Source organism: Falco punctatus (assembly GCF_963210335.1).
Source record: "Falco punctatus genome assembly, chromosome: 19".
NCBI classification, from domain to species: domain Eukaryota; kingdom Metazoa; phylum Chordata; class Aves; order Falconiformes; family Falconidae; genus Falco; species Falco punctatus.
Window position 1 is genome coordinate 1,967,211 of NC_137599.1, and position 16,474 is coordinate 1,983,684.

General features: G+C 61.4%; 1 protein-coding gene across 24 annotated transcripts in view; it reads right to left on the bottom strand.

The window, feature by feature from the left end:
* SRCIN1 (SRC kinase signaling inhibitor 1) overlaps positions 1-16,474 on the bottom strand; it is a 94,069-nt gene that overhangs the window by 39,380 nt on the left and 38,215 nt on the right. For 11 of the 24 annotated variants that reach the window (XR_013924583.1, XR_013924584.1, XR_013924585.1 and 8 more), the window contains exons 1-2: positions 11,270-13,400; positions 7,639-7,922 (exon numbers count right to left, since the gene is read on the bottom strand). Coding sequence is in view for 14 of the 24 variants with exons in the window: in XM_080369896.1 (XP_080226022.1) it covers positions 7,639-7,922; positions 11,270-11,819 (834 nt within the window). In the remaining 10 variants the exon portion in view is untranslated. Of the gene's footprint in view, positions 1-269; positions 1,354-2,145; positions 2,364-7,638; positions 7,923-11,269; positions 13,401-16,474 lie in introns of those variants that run through there. The other 13 variants (XM_080369907.1, XM_080369908.1, XM_080369905.1 and 10 more) reach the window with 5 other exon arrangements.

Consider the following 16,474-nt stretch of genomic DNA (forward strand, 5'->3'; position numbering starts at 1 on the left):
TGCCCAGGGTCCCCTGGACCTCTAGGACCCTCAAAGCAGCACTGCAACCATCACCCCGTGGGGTCCAGCAGCCACATCCCCCCCATGCCGCAAGCCCTGCCTCCCACCACATGGTCCCCAGCAAGTACCAGCACCTCAGGGTACAGCACAGGTGCTGCTCCCACCCTGGCCAGCCAGCAGCAGAGCTTTTTTTTTTTTTTTGGGGGGGGGTGGGGGGGGCGGGGCTGGGCACAGAGGGTACCGGCACGCAGCTGGTGATGGAGACTGACCTGTTCGCCTGCACTCCCTGCCTACTGCTGCCAGCACCGCCGGAGCCAGGGCTGCATTAGCAGCAGGGACAGGAGCTGCCTCTCTGGCTGCTGCAGCTTTTTGGTGTTCTCCCTCCTCACCCTGCTCAGTGCCAGCCCAGCACCATGACATCGGGGCAGGCAGCAGCCCATAGCCGCCTCACAAGGACCCTCCAGGCTGCCAGCAAAAAAAGAGCCGAATTTGGGTTAGGAACAGCAGGAAACTTTGGGCAGCAGGGCAGGGGTGGATGCGCACCTTCATATCGTGGCATCTGTTTGTGCCGGAGAGGCAGGAATACGCACGGCCCTTCGCCGACGGCAGCGCTGGCACTGTGCTCCCCTGAACCGCGGTGAGGGTGCCAAGGGAATGGAGTTGGATCCAATTCCTGGTGGGCATCCACTGGGTATCCCCCCGCTGGACCACACCACAGGCTCGTGGATGCCCTCCCTAGGGATGCCATCAGTGTCACCGGTGCAGCCGTATTTATTACCCACTTCTCAGGGACTTCAAGACCTGCTCCATCCCTAAAGCCAAGGAGAAGTGGGGTGACCTACAGAGCTTTGCATGACTCCCAGGTCCCGGGGACCTGATTCCCAGGCAAACCGTGGGCCAGGTCTCTTTTAATCAGCCAGGAATTGCTCCCGGTAGGGGAAAAACAAGAGAATCGATAGAGACAGCTCTGGCTGCAGTCATAGGGACACACACACACACACGCTCGTTCACGTTACTCCCGACAGCCACGCACGCTCTCCTCCACCATTACAGCAGTTTGCAACGGTTCACAACACGCTCCACCTCTGGAGACCAGGATGAGACCCTGGGCAAAGCACCAACGGGCCCCACTTCTAGCTCCCACGAGCTCCCAGTGACCGGCTCACTCTGGGCAACGTCCACAAGCCACCACCACCACTGGTTTTACAAAAAGCAGAGTGTCCTGGTCCCCAGTACCTGTGCTGGCACCCCCAGCCCGGTCAGGCACCCTGTGAGGACAAGACGATGCCAAACTCATGCCAAGGCCATGGGCACTCTCCATGTGCCCGGCTCCAGCACCTCTTGGAAACAGGGGGGGGGAGGGGAGGGGGGGGCTGGGGGGCTGAAGGGAGATGGTATCAAGCGGGTCCTCCCATGGTGGAGGTCCTGGAGGTCCAGGCTGGGGGGTCCTAGCGATGCCGGCAGGACCCCCACGGGAAGGATGCTGGACCGAGCGCGCTGGAGGCAAGACAAGCCCCTGCATGGCGCAGGGATGCTGCGTGCCCAGGCCACCATCTGCCCCTCGCCGGCTGCCCGCAGCGCAGCCCGAGAAGGGCAGAGGGGATGGGTGTCCCCTGCGCAGGGGACACGGGTGACAACGCAGGGCTGCCCTGTGAGGAAGGGGGCTGCACAGAAGGGCTGCCACCGGCACCACCGGGGGCTTTGCACAGCCCCATGTGCAGCCGGGGGGTGCAGGGTGAGCCCCCCCGCCCCCGGTGGTGCACCAAAGGGCAACGCAGGGACTGTGGCACCCACAAAGCGCCACCCGCGAGCCGGGAGACCCCCGGGAAAAGGGAACGGCGCGGGGCTGGAGGGAAAGGGGGGCTGCCCCCTCCCTGGGGCTGAGCCCGGCGGCCAGGGGATGGGCGCGGGCGGGGGCATGGGTTGGTGACGGGGTGAGGGACTGGGGGGACCGGGATCTCGGGGGGGGGGGGATGCTGGGGTGGGCGGGAGCGGCAGCGGGATGTCTGGGGAAGGGGAGATCGGGCCGCCGCAGCACGGGGAGGGCGGACATCGGGATGCAGGAGGGGACCGCGACACCGGACCCGCACCCCACCGGAGGAATGCGCCCCGCGCCGCCCCGCCGGACCCCGCGCGACCCGGTACCTGCGGCAGGTGAGCCCGGGCCGGGATCCGCAGCGCCGACGAGCTCGGCTCCGCTCGGCTCCGCTCGGCTCGGCTCGGGCGGTGCCGCGGCCGCTGCGCGCAGCGCGGAGCGGAGCCACCACCTCCCGCCGCTGCGGCCGCCGCCGGCCCCGCGCGCCCGCCCTGATAGGGGCGCGGTCGCCATGGCAACGGCGACTCCACCTGCCGCCGCGCTGCGCCGGGCCGCTGGGGGGCGCTGCCGGGGGGGGGGGGCGAGGCGGGGGCTGCAACGGGAGGCGGGGGCGGTGCTGGGGGGTTGGGGGTGCCATGGGGCAGGGGGAGGGGGTGGGGGTGCAATGGGGCTGGGGGGTGCTGTGGGGCAGGGGTGGGTGCTGAGGGTGCAATGGGGCAGGGATGGGTGCTGGGGGGTGCTGGGGGTGCAATGGGGCTGGGGGGTGCCGGGGGTGCAGTGGGGCAGGGTTGGGTGCTGGGGGTGCAATGGGCCAGGGGTGGGTGCTGGGGAGAACTGGGGGTGCAATGGGACAGAGGTGGGTGCTGGGGGTGCAATGGGCCAGGGGTGGGTGCTGGGGAGAACTGGGGGTGCAATGGGACAGGAGTGGGTGCTAGGGGTGCAGTGGGGTAGGTGTGGGTGCTGGGGGTGCAATGGGACAGAGGTGGGTGCTAGGGGTGCAGTGGGGTAAGGGTGGGTGCCGGGGAGAACTGGGGGTGCAATGGGACAGGAGTGGGTGCTGGGGTTCAACAGGACAGAGATGGGTGCTGGGGGTGCAGTGGGACATGGGTGGGCGCTGAGGGTGCAACGGGGCAGTTGGAACAGGGGTGCATGCTCGGGGACTGTGGGGGCAGGGGTGGGGGCAGCCCCCCAGACCCAGCAACCTGGCAGCATTTTTACCCCCATGCACCCTGGCAGGGTGGGCTGTGGACAGGCTGGGGGGTGGGCATGGGCAGCACCGTGCATGCATGCAGCCCGCATGCACACCCCCTGTAAGACCCTGCTGCAGCACAGGGTGCCGCTGGGGTCCCCCCACCCCATGCCAGCACCCCTGGGGGGGCTCTGCAGCCCATGCAGGACCTGCATGAGCCCCAGTGCCGTCCTGTGCACAGCACCCGGGGTGCCCACCCGCAAGGCTTTGTCAGTGCCCCCCGCATCCCAACTTCCCCAGGAGATTTTCTTCCCTCCAGTTATGCAGAAATGCATTGGCGCACGCTTCCCAAAAGGCTTGACGACTGCAAGGCTAATAAAAATCACCAGGATTTGTTAATATTCGCTTTAATCAGTGGGAGCCGGGTCCCAGCATCTGCAGGCAGGAGCGGGGGCTGCAGCAGCCCCGTGATGCTGTACACAGGCATCCCGCCTGCCCCCCCCCCCCCCCCCCCCCCCCGGTCCCTGCTGCGTACCTGGCCCGAACCCCAGGAGCTGCTGCACTGACAGCGCTATCAAGAAGGGCAAAGTACTCTTGAGAATAACCCATGCAAAAAAATTACTGCTCCCCCTGCCCTGCCCTGCCTGCGGCCCTGGCCCCACAAACCCCCAGCCCCACATTTCAGCCCCCCCACACCTCCAGGTCCCCGATGTGGCAGCACACCCTGCTGCAGAGCAGGGAAGCAGCCAAGACCCCCTGTTTTATTCAGGGAAACTGAGGCACAAAGCCAATTGCAGCAAACCAGCACCTCCCCAGCCTGCCTGCACCCCTGCCTGCACCCCTGCCTGCATCCCTGCCTGCAGCATCACTCCTGCCCTACACAGCACCGATGCACCCAGCGGCGATGCTGCAGGGCAGCCTTGGCGAGGCAAGAAAGAGCAAGGGCTGGGCTTTGGGGGTACGTACATCTGTGCTGGCTGTTATTTATTTATTCCGAAATCAGATTTATTCTGGGCAGCTGCAAATCTGCTGCTGTCAGGCAGCCACCAACACGTTAACACTCAGCTCAAGCCTTTTCCTTTTCCTTTTTTTCTTTTTTTTTTTTTTTTTCCCTGCAGCAGAACTGGACAAGCTTCAATCCGAGCTTTTATACACTTTTATTTAGACCTGAAAGAGGCACGGTTCTGCTCCAGCTCCGCTGCGGTATTTAACCCCATGCTGCAGGTTACGAGCTGCAAGGTGCCTGAGCAGACAGGGCTGAATTGCAATACAGCTGCCATCATAGGTGGTCACGGGCAAGGGAGGGTTGGTAATCCCTTATTTTCTGGGGTTTATAATTTGTCTGTGTAAAACCGCGCGTTCCCAGTTGGTAACGCACCCTCTGAGTCCCGTGCGGAAAAGCATATCCAAAAGGAATGTGGATAACAGTGAGAAATAGGGAGGGGTGATGGGGTCACCCCCTTACACCATCATATAATTATTTTTCTAATATTATTTTTTTACTTCTGTATGTTCATCACTGGGCACCACGGGGGGGGCCCTGGCCGAATCGCACATCCTAGAGCACCGATGCACACAGAGATGAGAAACCTGGCCATGCCATCCCTCTCCAGCTGGATTTACCCCCCCGAGGGCAGGATTTACCCCAAAAGCAGACCCAAAGCCTAGCAGCCGATGTGCTCCATCAGCCACCTCGTCCCGATTCCCATTCCTCTCTTTATTGTTAACATGCCCATTTAGCGCGTTCTCCCATCTGGGTTTTAAATTAGCTAGCTGCCGCCTTGGACTTCTCCGCAGATTTGCTAGCAGTCTGTTGGGTGTTGGTACAATTATTTGCTTGGGTTTTTGGTTGTTTTTTTTTCCTGCTCTGTTATATATACATATGATTAAAATTAATATTGCGCTCACTTTCCAATTCCTATGCATGAGTACAATGGCGTTTTGCTGCAGGCTTTGCCACGCTGAAAGGGATGTTGACATTTATGAAATGTTTCTATTCACCTCTGATTTTGCAAACTCTCTCATATGTAATTTAAAAAAAAATATAAAATAAAATAGCAAAGCCTGTGATCTGAAATACATGCCAGGCTCCCCTAGAATAGCAAAACGAGTTTCAAACGTTTCAGGCAGGCCCAGAGTGTTGTATCCCAATGTCATTTAAAGGTTGACACCTGGGGTTTCCTGTGTTTCTAGTTTCATTTTCTCCCCATTATTATTTACTATCTGCAGGGAGAAGGAAAAAGGAGAAAAAAAAAAAAAAGAAAAATAGGTTTTGGGTTGGTTGGTTTTTTTTTCTTTCCCCACCAGTTGCAAACGGGAGATGCTTGGGGCTGATGGATGGAGCCGTGCTCCTGGCCAGCACCTTGCTTGGGGCAGGGAGGGGGGAGCCAGCCCAGGGCTGTGACCTTCACCCCTCGCCAGCGAGCCCCAAAAAACCTGGCTGGGTTTGGAGCGGTGCCAGTAGATGCCTGGACCCCTCTCTGGTCCTACTGGGCACCCACAGCCCTGCGGGTGATAATTCCAGAACCCAGATCATCTTTCCTTCACCTTATAAAAACCCTCCAAAGCTCATCAGACCCCGAGTCAACACAAGCTGGATTTTTTATAGCTGCAGCTTATAAAAAAAAAAAAAAAAAAAAAAAGAAAAAGAAAAAAAAAAGTCTTTAAATCATTGCAATAATAGGAGAAAGATTCCTAGTTATTTACTGAGAAATATCACTCTGCGGCTAGAAATGTCAGGGCTCCGTCTCACAAGCGGCAGCACGGATGGGGACCGTGCACCCTGCGCAGCACCTGGGCTGACGGCGATGGCAAAGCCACCATCCATAATTAGCCCTTAGCCAAAATCTGGATGCTCAGCTGGTGCAAATCCCCGCAGCTGTGCAGGATTTGGCCGCTCCTCTTTGCATCCAGCCACGAGCTTTTTGCAAGGAGAGGGGCTGCAGAGCGGGGGGGGACCCCTGGTGCTCCACCAAAGCAGCCCCGATGGGTGAGGGGGGGTGTAAGGCGGGCAGCAGCTCGGAGGAGGCAGCGATGATGATGATGACGATGCCGCCTCGGCGCGGGCGGCATGCCGGGGCCCCGCTGGGTTTCCTTACAAAGCTGGATTTCTTTCTGCTGCGCTAGGGCTGGGAGCCGTCGCCTCCGTCCCTCGGGGAGGCGTCTAGTTGGAGATGATATAAGATTTCTTTCCAGCCACTTCCTCCGGCTCCTCCGCGCTCACCCTCCCCTGTGCCTTTTTATAAAAAGTGCCACTTGAGGTGAGGATTTATTGCCGCCCTAACAGCATCACCGGGGCATCGCCGTCGCCTGGAGGAGGGGGTGGGCTCCTCAGCACCCTGGGGTGCTGCCTGGCCCTGGGGGGCACCCCCTGGTACGAGGGATGGACGTTGCCCCTGGGGACCTTTCGGCCCGTGGGCTCTGCTGCTTTCGGTGAGGGTGCTCGGATGTGTCACTTGCTGTCCCACTCCGAGGACCAGCTGGTCCCTGGGGTAGGATTGAGACCTGGGAACAGGCCACCAAAGGCCACCTCTGCCTGGACGTGGGTACTAAACCCCAGGCACACCTTGCCGCATCCCACACGGCACAGCAGCACACGCCTGTGCCGTCCTGCCCCCCAGCCCCCCAGGCTCACCAGACTGCCTGGCACCTTGCTGGGCAGTGGGGGGAGAAGATATTCTGCCCCAGGAGCTGCACCGAACCCCCCTGGCTGAGAGAGCATCCCCATCCTGGTGATTGGGCTGCTTGGGTCAGGGCTGGCTGTGGGTTTTCACCAATGTCCTCGGTTTGGGGGGGTCCAGGACGCAGAAGAGAGTGCTGGGGCTGGGCAGGCAGGGGGGATTTAAGCCTGTGTTCACACCAGCAGCCTGCCCAAAACACCATTAATGCTAAATCCTCACCCCAGACACACGGGGACAGGCTGTGCCGGGGCACCAGGGGCTGGCACTGGGATGTGCCGCAGAGCCAGCCTGGGGGTGAGGGCTGGGGCAAAGCTTTGCCTGGGCAAACTACTTATTTAGGCTTTTTGTGCCACGTGAGCTAAGGCAGGGAGCAACTGCCTCAGGGCTGGGGGGCTGCAGAGGTGCGGCGTGGGGCGGACCAGGCTTGCGGAGCCGTGCAGCGCCAGGCATGCAGCAGGGTTTGCAGACACCAGCCCATGGGTCAGTCTGTCCCTCTCCCAGCAAGGCTGGGGTTTGCAGCCCAGCCAAAACCTGCCGAGAGCTAAGCTGAGTGTCACCCCCCCATGGGGCAAATCCACAGGCCAGCTGCCCCTCATGGCCATCACATCACCCCTCTGCATGTCCTTTGTATGGAGGAACATCCCTCTCCTCCCTATGGCTGCCACCAGCCAGCAGGAGCCAACCCACCCCTATGGCAGGGTACATTCACTTGGGACCCCCCAGCTCTGGTGATACAGGGGGTGCTCTCCCCTGGGGCTGGGGGATGCTCCCCACCAGGGATGGGGGATGCTCTTCCTCAGACCTGGAGGATGCTCCCTGCCAGGGCTGCTGCAAGCAGCCACCCGTTTTGTGCACCATCCGAGCCCCCCGTGAGGCTCTTCTCCTCCAGACAGCCCCAAAGGGTGAGATGGGGTCCCCATGTCCCCCCGCTACCCCGAGAAGACGCCCCTTACCTGGTCCCGCATGCGCTCCTGCTGCCCGCGGAGCGCCAGCGCATGCTGTGGGTACTTGTTCTTTAGATGGTCCATGAAGGCATCCCGCTTGCGCTCCATCTCCGACTTCTGGAGGCCGGTGAGGGCTTCCAGGCTCTGGGCGGCGATGACGGTGTGCCGGCGCTCCGAGGTGTGCACCAGCCCTACGTTGGAGAAGCGCCGGGTGCCGTTGCCCAAGGTGCGGTACTCCCGTGGGTACTCGGCATCATCTGCCGAGATCATGTGGGTGCTTGTCCTCTCGGGATCTGCACGGGGGGGAGAGCAGAGCGGCGTCAGGGCCAGCCCCGCTGCTGTGGGGCACAGGTGGGATGCTAAGATTTGGGGATGGGGAGGGGGTTTTAAGCTGGAATTGATAGCTGAGCCTAGCTGGGAGCAGGGTCACCCCTCAACGGGGTACAACCGGGGGGCTGGTGGGTGCAGGGTTTAGCATCCTGCGATGGCAGCGGTGTCCCCGCTCCCGGGCAAGGGGCTGGCAGTGGCAGGAGATGGATGGGGCAGGGGGCAGAGGGAGGGACAAAGGGGCTGGGATGTCACCGAGACCACGATGTTCAGGCTGAAACATGAATAAAACAGCGTTGGGTCATTAAAATGACACAGACAAGACACAGGAGATGGACACCGCTCCGGAGCACAGACAGACAGGGAGACACGGACACACGGACAAATCAAAAAGAAAATGAAATGCTGGCCAAGGTGGGGGGAGGCTCATGTCTGCCCGTCAAGACCCTCGCCGGAGGGCTCAGCCCCCCGCCCCGCAGCTGCTGCTCCCAGGGATCAGTCCAGCCTGTGGGCACCAAACCCAGCACCGCCGCCGGGCACCGCAGGGATGCTCTGCCCCATCCCAGCCCTCTCGTAGAGCTCACCCCATCCCGGGCAGGCAGAGCAGGCAGCGAGCGCAGGCAGGGGGCAGGTAGGCAGTCCTGTGTGCTGTGAGGCGAAAGGGACTTGTCCCTTTTGCTAATAATTCATTAACTTCATGTGGTGATTTTAATTTCCAGGGAAGTTGTGCCGAGCGCGCACAATGCGAGTGGTAATGAATGCCTGGAAGTCCCCGCACGCTGCCAGCGCCTGGCACCTCCTCGGTGGCTGCAGGATGAGGCCACCCCCCAGACCGCAGCCCCTACCCAGCCCCCGCGCCCACTGCAAAGCAACCCCAGGGCACCGGCCCCCACCCCAAGAAGCCACTTCTGAGGGTCTCACACAGTCTGAGCCCGTGTCACACAGCCCTGCTGGTCCCAGCCGCCACCGCTGTGCCTGCGCTGAGGCCACGAGCCGCCACTAACTAGTTTGGCAACTGCAGCATGTGTGTTGGAGGGATTCACCGCGTTCAGGCTTCCCTTTTTCGCTCACCATTTAACCTTGATTCATTATTCATCTCCCTCCTTGTCCTTTTTTTCCCGCCCTCCCTTCTTTCCCAAGCTCCTGTTAAGCAAGTCACAGAGGGTTTCTTCCTTTCCCTTAATTATTTATCAGCCCAACATATTAGCTTTATATCAACCGATTGTGTTATTAATGTAGGACAGGACTCCAGCGTGTGCTACAGACACAACTCCTCTGCTCAAGGTCATACAAGGGGGTTTGCTCCAAGCCAGGCAGGGACACCACGCACCCAGCAAGTGCCACAGGGACATCCTTACCCCCGCCAAAGCTCCGTCCCCGCTTCCCTCCTCCAAAAAACAACCGGTCCAGCTCCTGTCCCCCACTGCTCCATCACCAAATGCAACCTTACCCAGGGGACCGTCACACCCTTATGCAGAAGACGGCGGCAGAATTTGAGCGAGAGCTGAAGCTCCTGGTCCCTCCCCACCCTGGCGCTTCGCTCAGCTGGGTCCCCGTGCCACCGCTGCACAGGGGAGGTCACGGTGGCACATCTGCCACGTGCAAAACACCCAGAGATCCCCCAGGGAAAGCAGCACAGGAGAGATGCCAGAGGGGACACCTCGGTCCTTCTGCCAGCAGGGAAGGCAGTGTGGTGCAGGGCTGAGAGCATCATCTTGGGGTCCCCGGGCACCACCAGCTGAGGAGCCTCTGCTAAACTCCAGCGCTGGTGGGAAACACAGACGGAGCAATTTCTCCTGTACCACCCTGCCGAGCCCCAGCAGCTGCCTTCCCACCTCTCCTTTCATGTAACCCCCCCTGTAACACACGTTTCTCACCGTGGGCTTGCTGCCAGCAGGCAGAAATCCCCTTCCTGCCCTCAGCCGGTTGCTCAAGCACTTGCTCTACAACAGCAAAGCAGCAGAGATGTGCTGGGGGGGCACACATCCAGCACCCAGCACCCATCCCAGCATTGGGCGCCCATTGGCAGTGTCCTAGAGCATCATTGGGAGCGGGCAGGGAGCTCTCAGCTTGGGCTGGGGGCAGCAGGACCCCTGGCATCCCCCTGGCACAGGCAATGTGCCAGCGTGGCCCGTCCCCACCAAACCAGCCCCTCTGCAGTGCTGGATCCCGAGTGCCACCGGGACCCCCAGGCCTTATCACGTCCCATCGGAATGGCAAGTCTGGGAAAGCTGTGAAAGAGGGATGAAGAGGACCCTGAAAGCCTCCAGCTGCAGCAGGGGCAAGGCTGGGAGGAAGGAGCTGCAGCCCCTCTCTCTCGCTGGGGAGAGCAGCAGCGCTGCGGCCTTGAGCCGGAGCAAGGTGCAGGGATGGGGGCCGGAGGGGTGCAAGAGGGGCTGGTTCCCTGCAGCTTCCTCCTCGGTGCCACCACCAACCCCGGGTTTATCAGCCCTGGGATGAGTCCACATTCCCGGCTCCTTCCCACCCTCCTTCTCCTCCTCTTGCTGCCGAGCCACGCATCAGCATGCAGCTCCCTGCTCCCTAATTACATGCTCCGGGAGCGGAACGCGCCAGCTCACTGTCTCTCTGCTGACTACTAAAAAGGATGATTTGAAAAGCCCTGCACAATCTGCACAGGGGCAGAGCAAAGCTGGATGCCATCGGGGGCTCTTCCAGCCCCGGCTGCGCTGCATCCGCTCCCGCACCCCTTGCTGGGCTCTGGAGCAAGCCGGGGGGAAGCAGCGCCGGCGTCACAAACCCCGTGATCCATGAACCCCACGAAGGCGAGAGGAGGAAAAGCCACCACAGACACACGTGTACCTGTCCCCACATCAGCCACCTTTCCCCTCCAGATATCCCAGCCTGGAGCGGGCAGAGACAATTTGATACAGGAACCGCCAACAACTGGGAGGGTCCTTTGGAAAGAGACCTTAAAGCACCCAGGGTCATGCCTCCCTGGCGCTACGCCCGAGAAAAGGGTGTTAATCCTTCCCTCCTGGCTTCAGCCCAAGGGCATCATCGCATCCTGCCCCCCAAAATCCCCCCCCCCCCCAATTATTGCTCTTCCTCCCAGGCAGGGCCTGTGCAGGGATGCTGGAGCAGTGGTACCCACACGGGCTGCCCCGCTGCCAGCGCCGGCGACAGCAGATCCCGGGAAAGTGCTTCCCAGGGCTGCTTCCAAGTAGGTCACTGGGGTGGGAGAGCCAATGGCCACATCCTGCCTGGGGTCCCCATCTTGGCACCGCCCCAGCCCAGCCAAACGGGGTGCCCCTCTGGGACGTGTCCCCCGCACAGGGACCATCCCATCACTTACCCGGGGGCGCAGGACAGCTTCCACCGCGGCCGGCAGACTGCTCCGGTGGGGAGGGGGAGGCAGCCCCCAGGTCTCCAGGGGCCGGAGGCGGCTCCTTGGCCGGGTGCAGGGCCGCTACGACAGCCAAAATCCCACGGTAAATCCTGGCAAGCCCCTCTCCGAGCAGCGGGAAGTGAAAGGAACGAGGCTCTCTTTGCCGATTCATCCATCCATCTTTACCTGCCAGCAGAGGTGTCACCCGCGCCAGGGTCACAGCCCAGGCTCCTAGCAGGATGCGGCCATCACCTCCTTCCTGGGAAAGCAGCGGCACCAGCACCCAAACGTGCTTTGAGTGATGCTCTTCCAGGCGGGTGCTTTGCAGCCCAAGTATCAGCTTCCCACCAGCTCCCTGCTCCCTCTCCGGGAGCCGGGGGTGGGAGAGGCCCCCAAAAACCTGCCCCGTGCTGGGGGTGCTGCCCCCCGAGAGCCACGCCGCGTCAGAGCGGCCGCAGGGCCGGCGGCATAGTCTGCTCGGATCCCCCCCTCCGGCAGCTTCGTAGGGTTTTATCATAAAAAGGATCTTTCAAACACAGTTTATTACTGCAGTTTCATAAATCTTCATGAGGCAGCAAGGCTCACGCAGGTCGTGAAAGCAATGGCAGTTAGCGGAGCATGAAAAATAGTCCAAGAAAGCAATTGTACAAAAAGGGGCGAGGGGAGGGGACGGGGGGAGTACATTTGGGGAGAAAGGGAGGCGAAAGAATAGAAGCCCCTCGGAGCGATGCGCCTCCCCCGCACCCAGCCATTAAGGCAGTGGGAAGAGCAGGATGCTCTCGCCTTCCTCCCAGAGGCTGCGGCTGCCGCACTGCCAGCCCGCTGCCTGCACAGCACCCACAGAGGCTGCCCAGCACCCAGAGCCCTGCTCGGCACTAACCCCTTCCCTGCCACGCCACAGAAGCGATAGCTGGGCAGCGCAGGGAGAGCCCACACGGCTCCTGCTGTGCTTAACTCCTGTCGTGCTGCACAGCCGACATCGGTGGGAGACCCCAGAAATCCCCCACCCCTGCCCGAGCCGGGACCTGCTGGGGCAAAGGGGCCTTCAGAGGCATTGCTGCCTGGGGGGTCCCTGTCCTTGGCTCAACCACACTCTATTTGCACTAATTTCGGGATGGGGGGCACGGTGGTCAAGCGACCTGCCCCAGGTTCCCATCTCACCCCCACGATGGGGCCAGCAAACACCGGCGAGAGGCACTGGGAGCTGCACAGCCACCAGTGTTCTACTGAAGTCGTGCCCAGCAGCAGCGGCAAGGCAGCCGGCACACTGGGGGGGACCCACGCACCCCCTGCCCACACCACCGCCACGTGCCGAACGGGTTCGACCATCACCAGTGCTTTACACAGCCAGATCTGCTCGTTTAAAATCAAATGCACCACTGTTTTGGTCCCAGCCCATGGGCAGCCGATGTCCCTGTCCCATGGGAATGCCGGCAGTGGGACAGACGCAGCGTTGTCAATGCGAGGGCACTGCATGCCCTCCTCATCCCTCGCACAGGGAGCAACACGGGGAGCGAAAGCTGGCGGGTGGCCGGGCAGAAGCTTCCCCGCCATCCCATCCTCTTGCTCCCAGGCTGATGAAGACTGGGCACCATATTGCTGGGAAAAGCCGGGTGATGCCAAAGCTGCCCACGAGGGACCATTAACACCAGTCCTGGGACAAATCGCCCCCATGCCCGCGCTGTGCCTGGCAGTCCCTGGGAGGTGGGGGCTGTGGCTCCCCCATCTCCGCTCCCCATCCCTGAGCATCCCTCCCTGCAGCACCATCCTGCGGTTTAGCCTGGGCTCAGCAGCAGGCAGTGGGCTCCCCGTCGTGCCTTTCACTCCCAAATTCAAGTGGAACCGAGGAAAATAAAACACCACCCGCCGACCGCCTCATTGGGAACTTCCCAGCTGGGCTAGCGCAGACCCCACAGCCCCACAGCCAGGACACTGCTTGGCTCCTCGATGGCGGGCAGGGGCACGGTGCCCACGCACGATGCCAGTCTGGATGCGACCCTGCAGACCCAGCTCTGTTTGTCCCCAGCCTCTATGTGCCCTGGACCCTGCCTGCACCCCGCTAGTGCCAGCCCTGCCAATGCTGCTGGAGCTGCGCGGGGACAAGCCACGCAATGTTTTGGTGCACACTGGTTGCTCCCCGGCTGGAGCCTGGGGAGGTCCAGCTGGCATCTCTCTGCCACACTGCCCTGACAAGCAGGTCCTTTACTTTAGGAGCAGAGAAACAACCCGATAAATTCCCATGTCATTGTCAAAACCCAAACTGAAGGAGAAATCCCATCTGGCCAGCCCTGTAAAAAGCAGCAGTTGCTTCCCACCTCGCCGGGTGTTATCACACCCACGCATGCACAGGGAAATGGGAGATGAGTTCACCTCCTAACTCCCATGGACAGCAGTACCAAAAGCAGAGCCAGCACGCCCGACTGCTCGTTTTGTGCTCAGGATCGGGACCAACACCTTCCTGCCCAGAGCTCCATCCCCACATCCCTCCTTTGAGACAGGACACATGCGCCAGGCTGGCTCCCATGCTGTCACCCAGGGAAGGGGGACTCGACACCCTGGGAGCTCCTCCAGCCTTGCCCACCTCAGCCTGCAGCTGCCCTGGGGGTTGCTTTTGCAGGCAGGGCTCCCTGCCACCACGCTGCCTGTCCCCTGCCCGCTCGCAGCGTGGGCATCCCACTGCAGCAGCAGCTGAAAAGCACGAACTGGCCCCTGTCCCTCCTCCTCCTCACACCATCTCCTCTGCTCAGCATCTTCTGCCAGCCCCAACTGGGCGCCATCCCTACCCTCAGCTGAGTGCTTCCTTGCAGGAGGGCAGGGACCAGAGGGGACAGCACCAAGGCAGCCCCATCCCATCTCTCTCACATGGTGGCTGTCTGGCAGATGGCCCTGAGGGTCAGGAGATGGCTGTGATGCTGAAGAGCAAGAGCCCAGTGGGGTGGGCTCTGCTGACAATGCTATCGGGGGGTCCGTAAGTGCACAAGCCTTGTGTGACTGATCATACGGTGGCTACACGGCTCTGCTTCCACCCTGCAGCGCTGAGCTCAGCAGCTGGTAAATCTACAAATGCCAGGGCGAGCTCCGGGATAGAGCAGAGCCGGGTCACTCCAAACACCCGCGGTGGCACAGATGTGACCTGACCTGTGCCATGGGCCCAGCAAGCAGAGCTTGGCAGCATCAGGCATCACTCAGGATGCAGCCGGGGGCTGGGAACACCCTCGTCATCCTGCGGGAAGGGCATCCCAGTGAGGGTTCATCCCCACCTGTCCTGACCCCTCGGACACCCCAGCGGTGGGAAGCATGAATCCCTACTGCAGTGGGAGGCAGAAAGGACCTGCCCTCACTTAGGCAAAAGAAAGGAAGATGGGTAGAGGGTGAGGCGGCGTGTGAATGATGCCTCACGGCTGGGAGAGCTGGGGCAAATCTTTCCCCTGCCATCAGCTTCATCCCCAACCTCTGGCAGGAAGCCGATGACAGTGGCATCCTCTGCACGTGGAGAGCATCCCTGCCCAGGGCAGAGCCGGGCAGAGCCTCCCCACCGGGGACCAGAGGAGAAAAGAGCCCCGTGTGTCCTGGCAAGAGGCCGCATCCTCAGCTGGCGGGGATGGCACAGTGGCTGGGGAGATGCCAGCAGCTCCGGGACGCCAGATAAAAATAAAGAAGAGGGGAGGATTGAAGGGACCAGGCTCTTCACAGCATAAACACAAACCACATTGTGGTCTCGTCTCCCACCCACGCAGCAGCAGCAATTCGAGGCGGCGCAGCCGGCAGCCTGGCAACTGGGATGGGATTAGCCCAGGCTGTGCCAGGCAGGTCCAAGGCTGGGGATCCCCCTTAGCCCTGAATGGGAGAGGGAAACTGAGGCACGGGGCTGGGGGAGGAAAGGCTCTGCCCCGGAGGAAGGTACATGCAGACAGCACGAGTCTGAGGATGCTGCAGATGGGGATGCTGAGGCGTGAGGATGTCAAACCCAGGGTTGGAGCAGCAGGAAAGCACCAGCAGAGCCACACGCCACCGCCGTGTCCAGCACGGTGCCCTGGCTGGATCAGTATTTACAGTCTCCTGAAAGGACCCAGAGTTTTCCCAGCATCTTGGCAGTACCCGCTGACTCCCACGGCCTCACCGAGACAGGCAAGCGCAGCGTCTGCCTCCATGCGGGGTGTGCGTGGACGCGGGGCAGTGACTCACCCGCAGTCATGCAGCGAAGCAGGGCCAGGTCTCCCTGCGAAGCCGGGTCCCCCCTTTTGCTCAGCCTGGGGGGCAAAGCCTTGGGATGAGCCCAAGGCAACGGTGGGCCCTGGAACCCTGCAGCCCCCATCACGTGCAGAGCTGCCGTCTCCATCCATCCCTTCTTCCCCTGCAGGCAGGTGAATTCATGCTGCTCTGAGAACCCTCCCTGCCCCACGGGTCCTTCTGGAGGATTCCCACACTGACCAGTGCCACAGCTCCCAAACGGCCCCAGAGACGACGCCGTCCCCACCGCACTCCTGCAAAGCCGGGTCTCAGCACGGCTCCCAGCACTCCCGCCTTGAGCTGCTCGAGCAAATTGCTCTGGAAATCAATTCCAATCTATCAGGCATCAGGAAAGCGATAAACTGCCCTCTCAAGACATCAAATCGATGGTTCCTCTTAGCCCAGAGCAGAGGGAGGGACGTGGGGAGAGTCAGCAGGAGGACAGAGAGCACGGCGGGGTGATGGTGATGATGGGGGGCTGGTTCGAAGGAAACGGCCCCAAAACCGGCTCTCCGTGTGGCAGAGGGCAGGGAAGATGTGTGTCCGCATGCTGTGCAAAACTGCTCGGGAAAGCGGCTGCCGGTGCCCTGGGAGCGGGAGGCTCCTGCTCCAGCCTTCACCCATCACCTGCAGCTGCGTGGGTTTGCTCGGTTGGAGGCAGGAATTCATCCGAGCCCACAAGCTGGGCTTTGGGCTCATTTCTTTTGCTCTGCTTGCAGAGAGATGAGAATGAGGGCAGAGGCGTGGGGAGTAGCCATGAGGGGGGCTGGCAGAGAGGAGGAGGAAGGTGAGCTGGAGGGGACACACATTGAGGTCAAAACCCAACTCCTGCCAGGATTATTTCTTCCTCTAATGAGCCCCTGAGCGAAGTCACTCAACAGAGCAAGGCCACCACTGTCGCTTCCATGACCGGAGAAAGGCAAAAGGAGCAGCGGGTCTGGC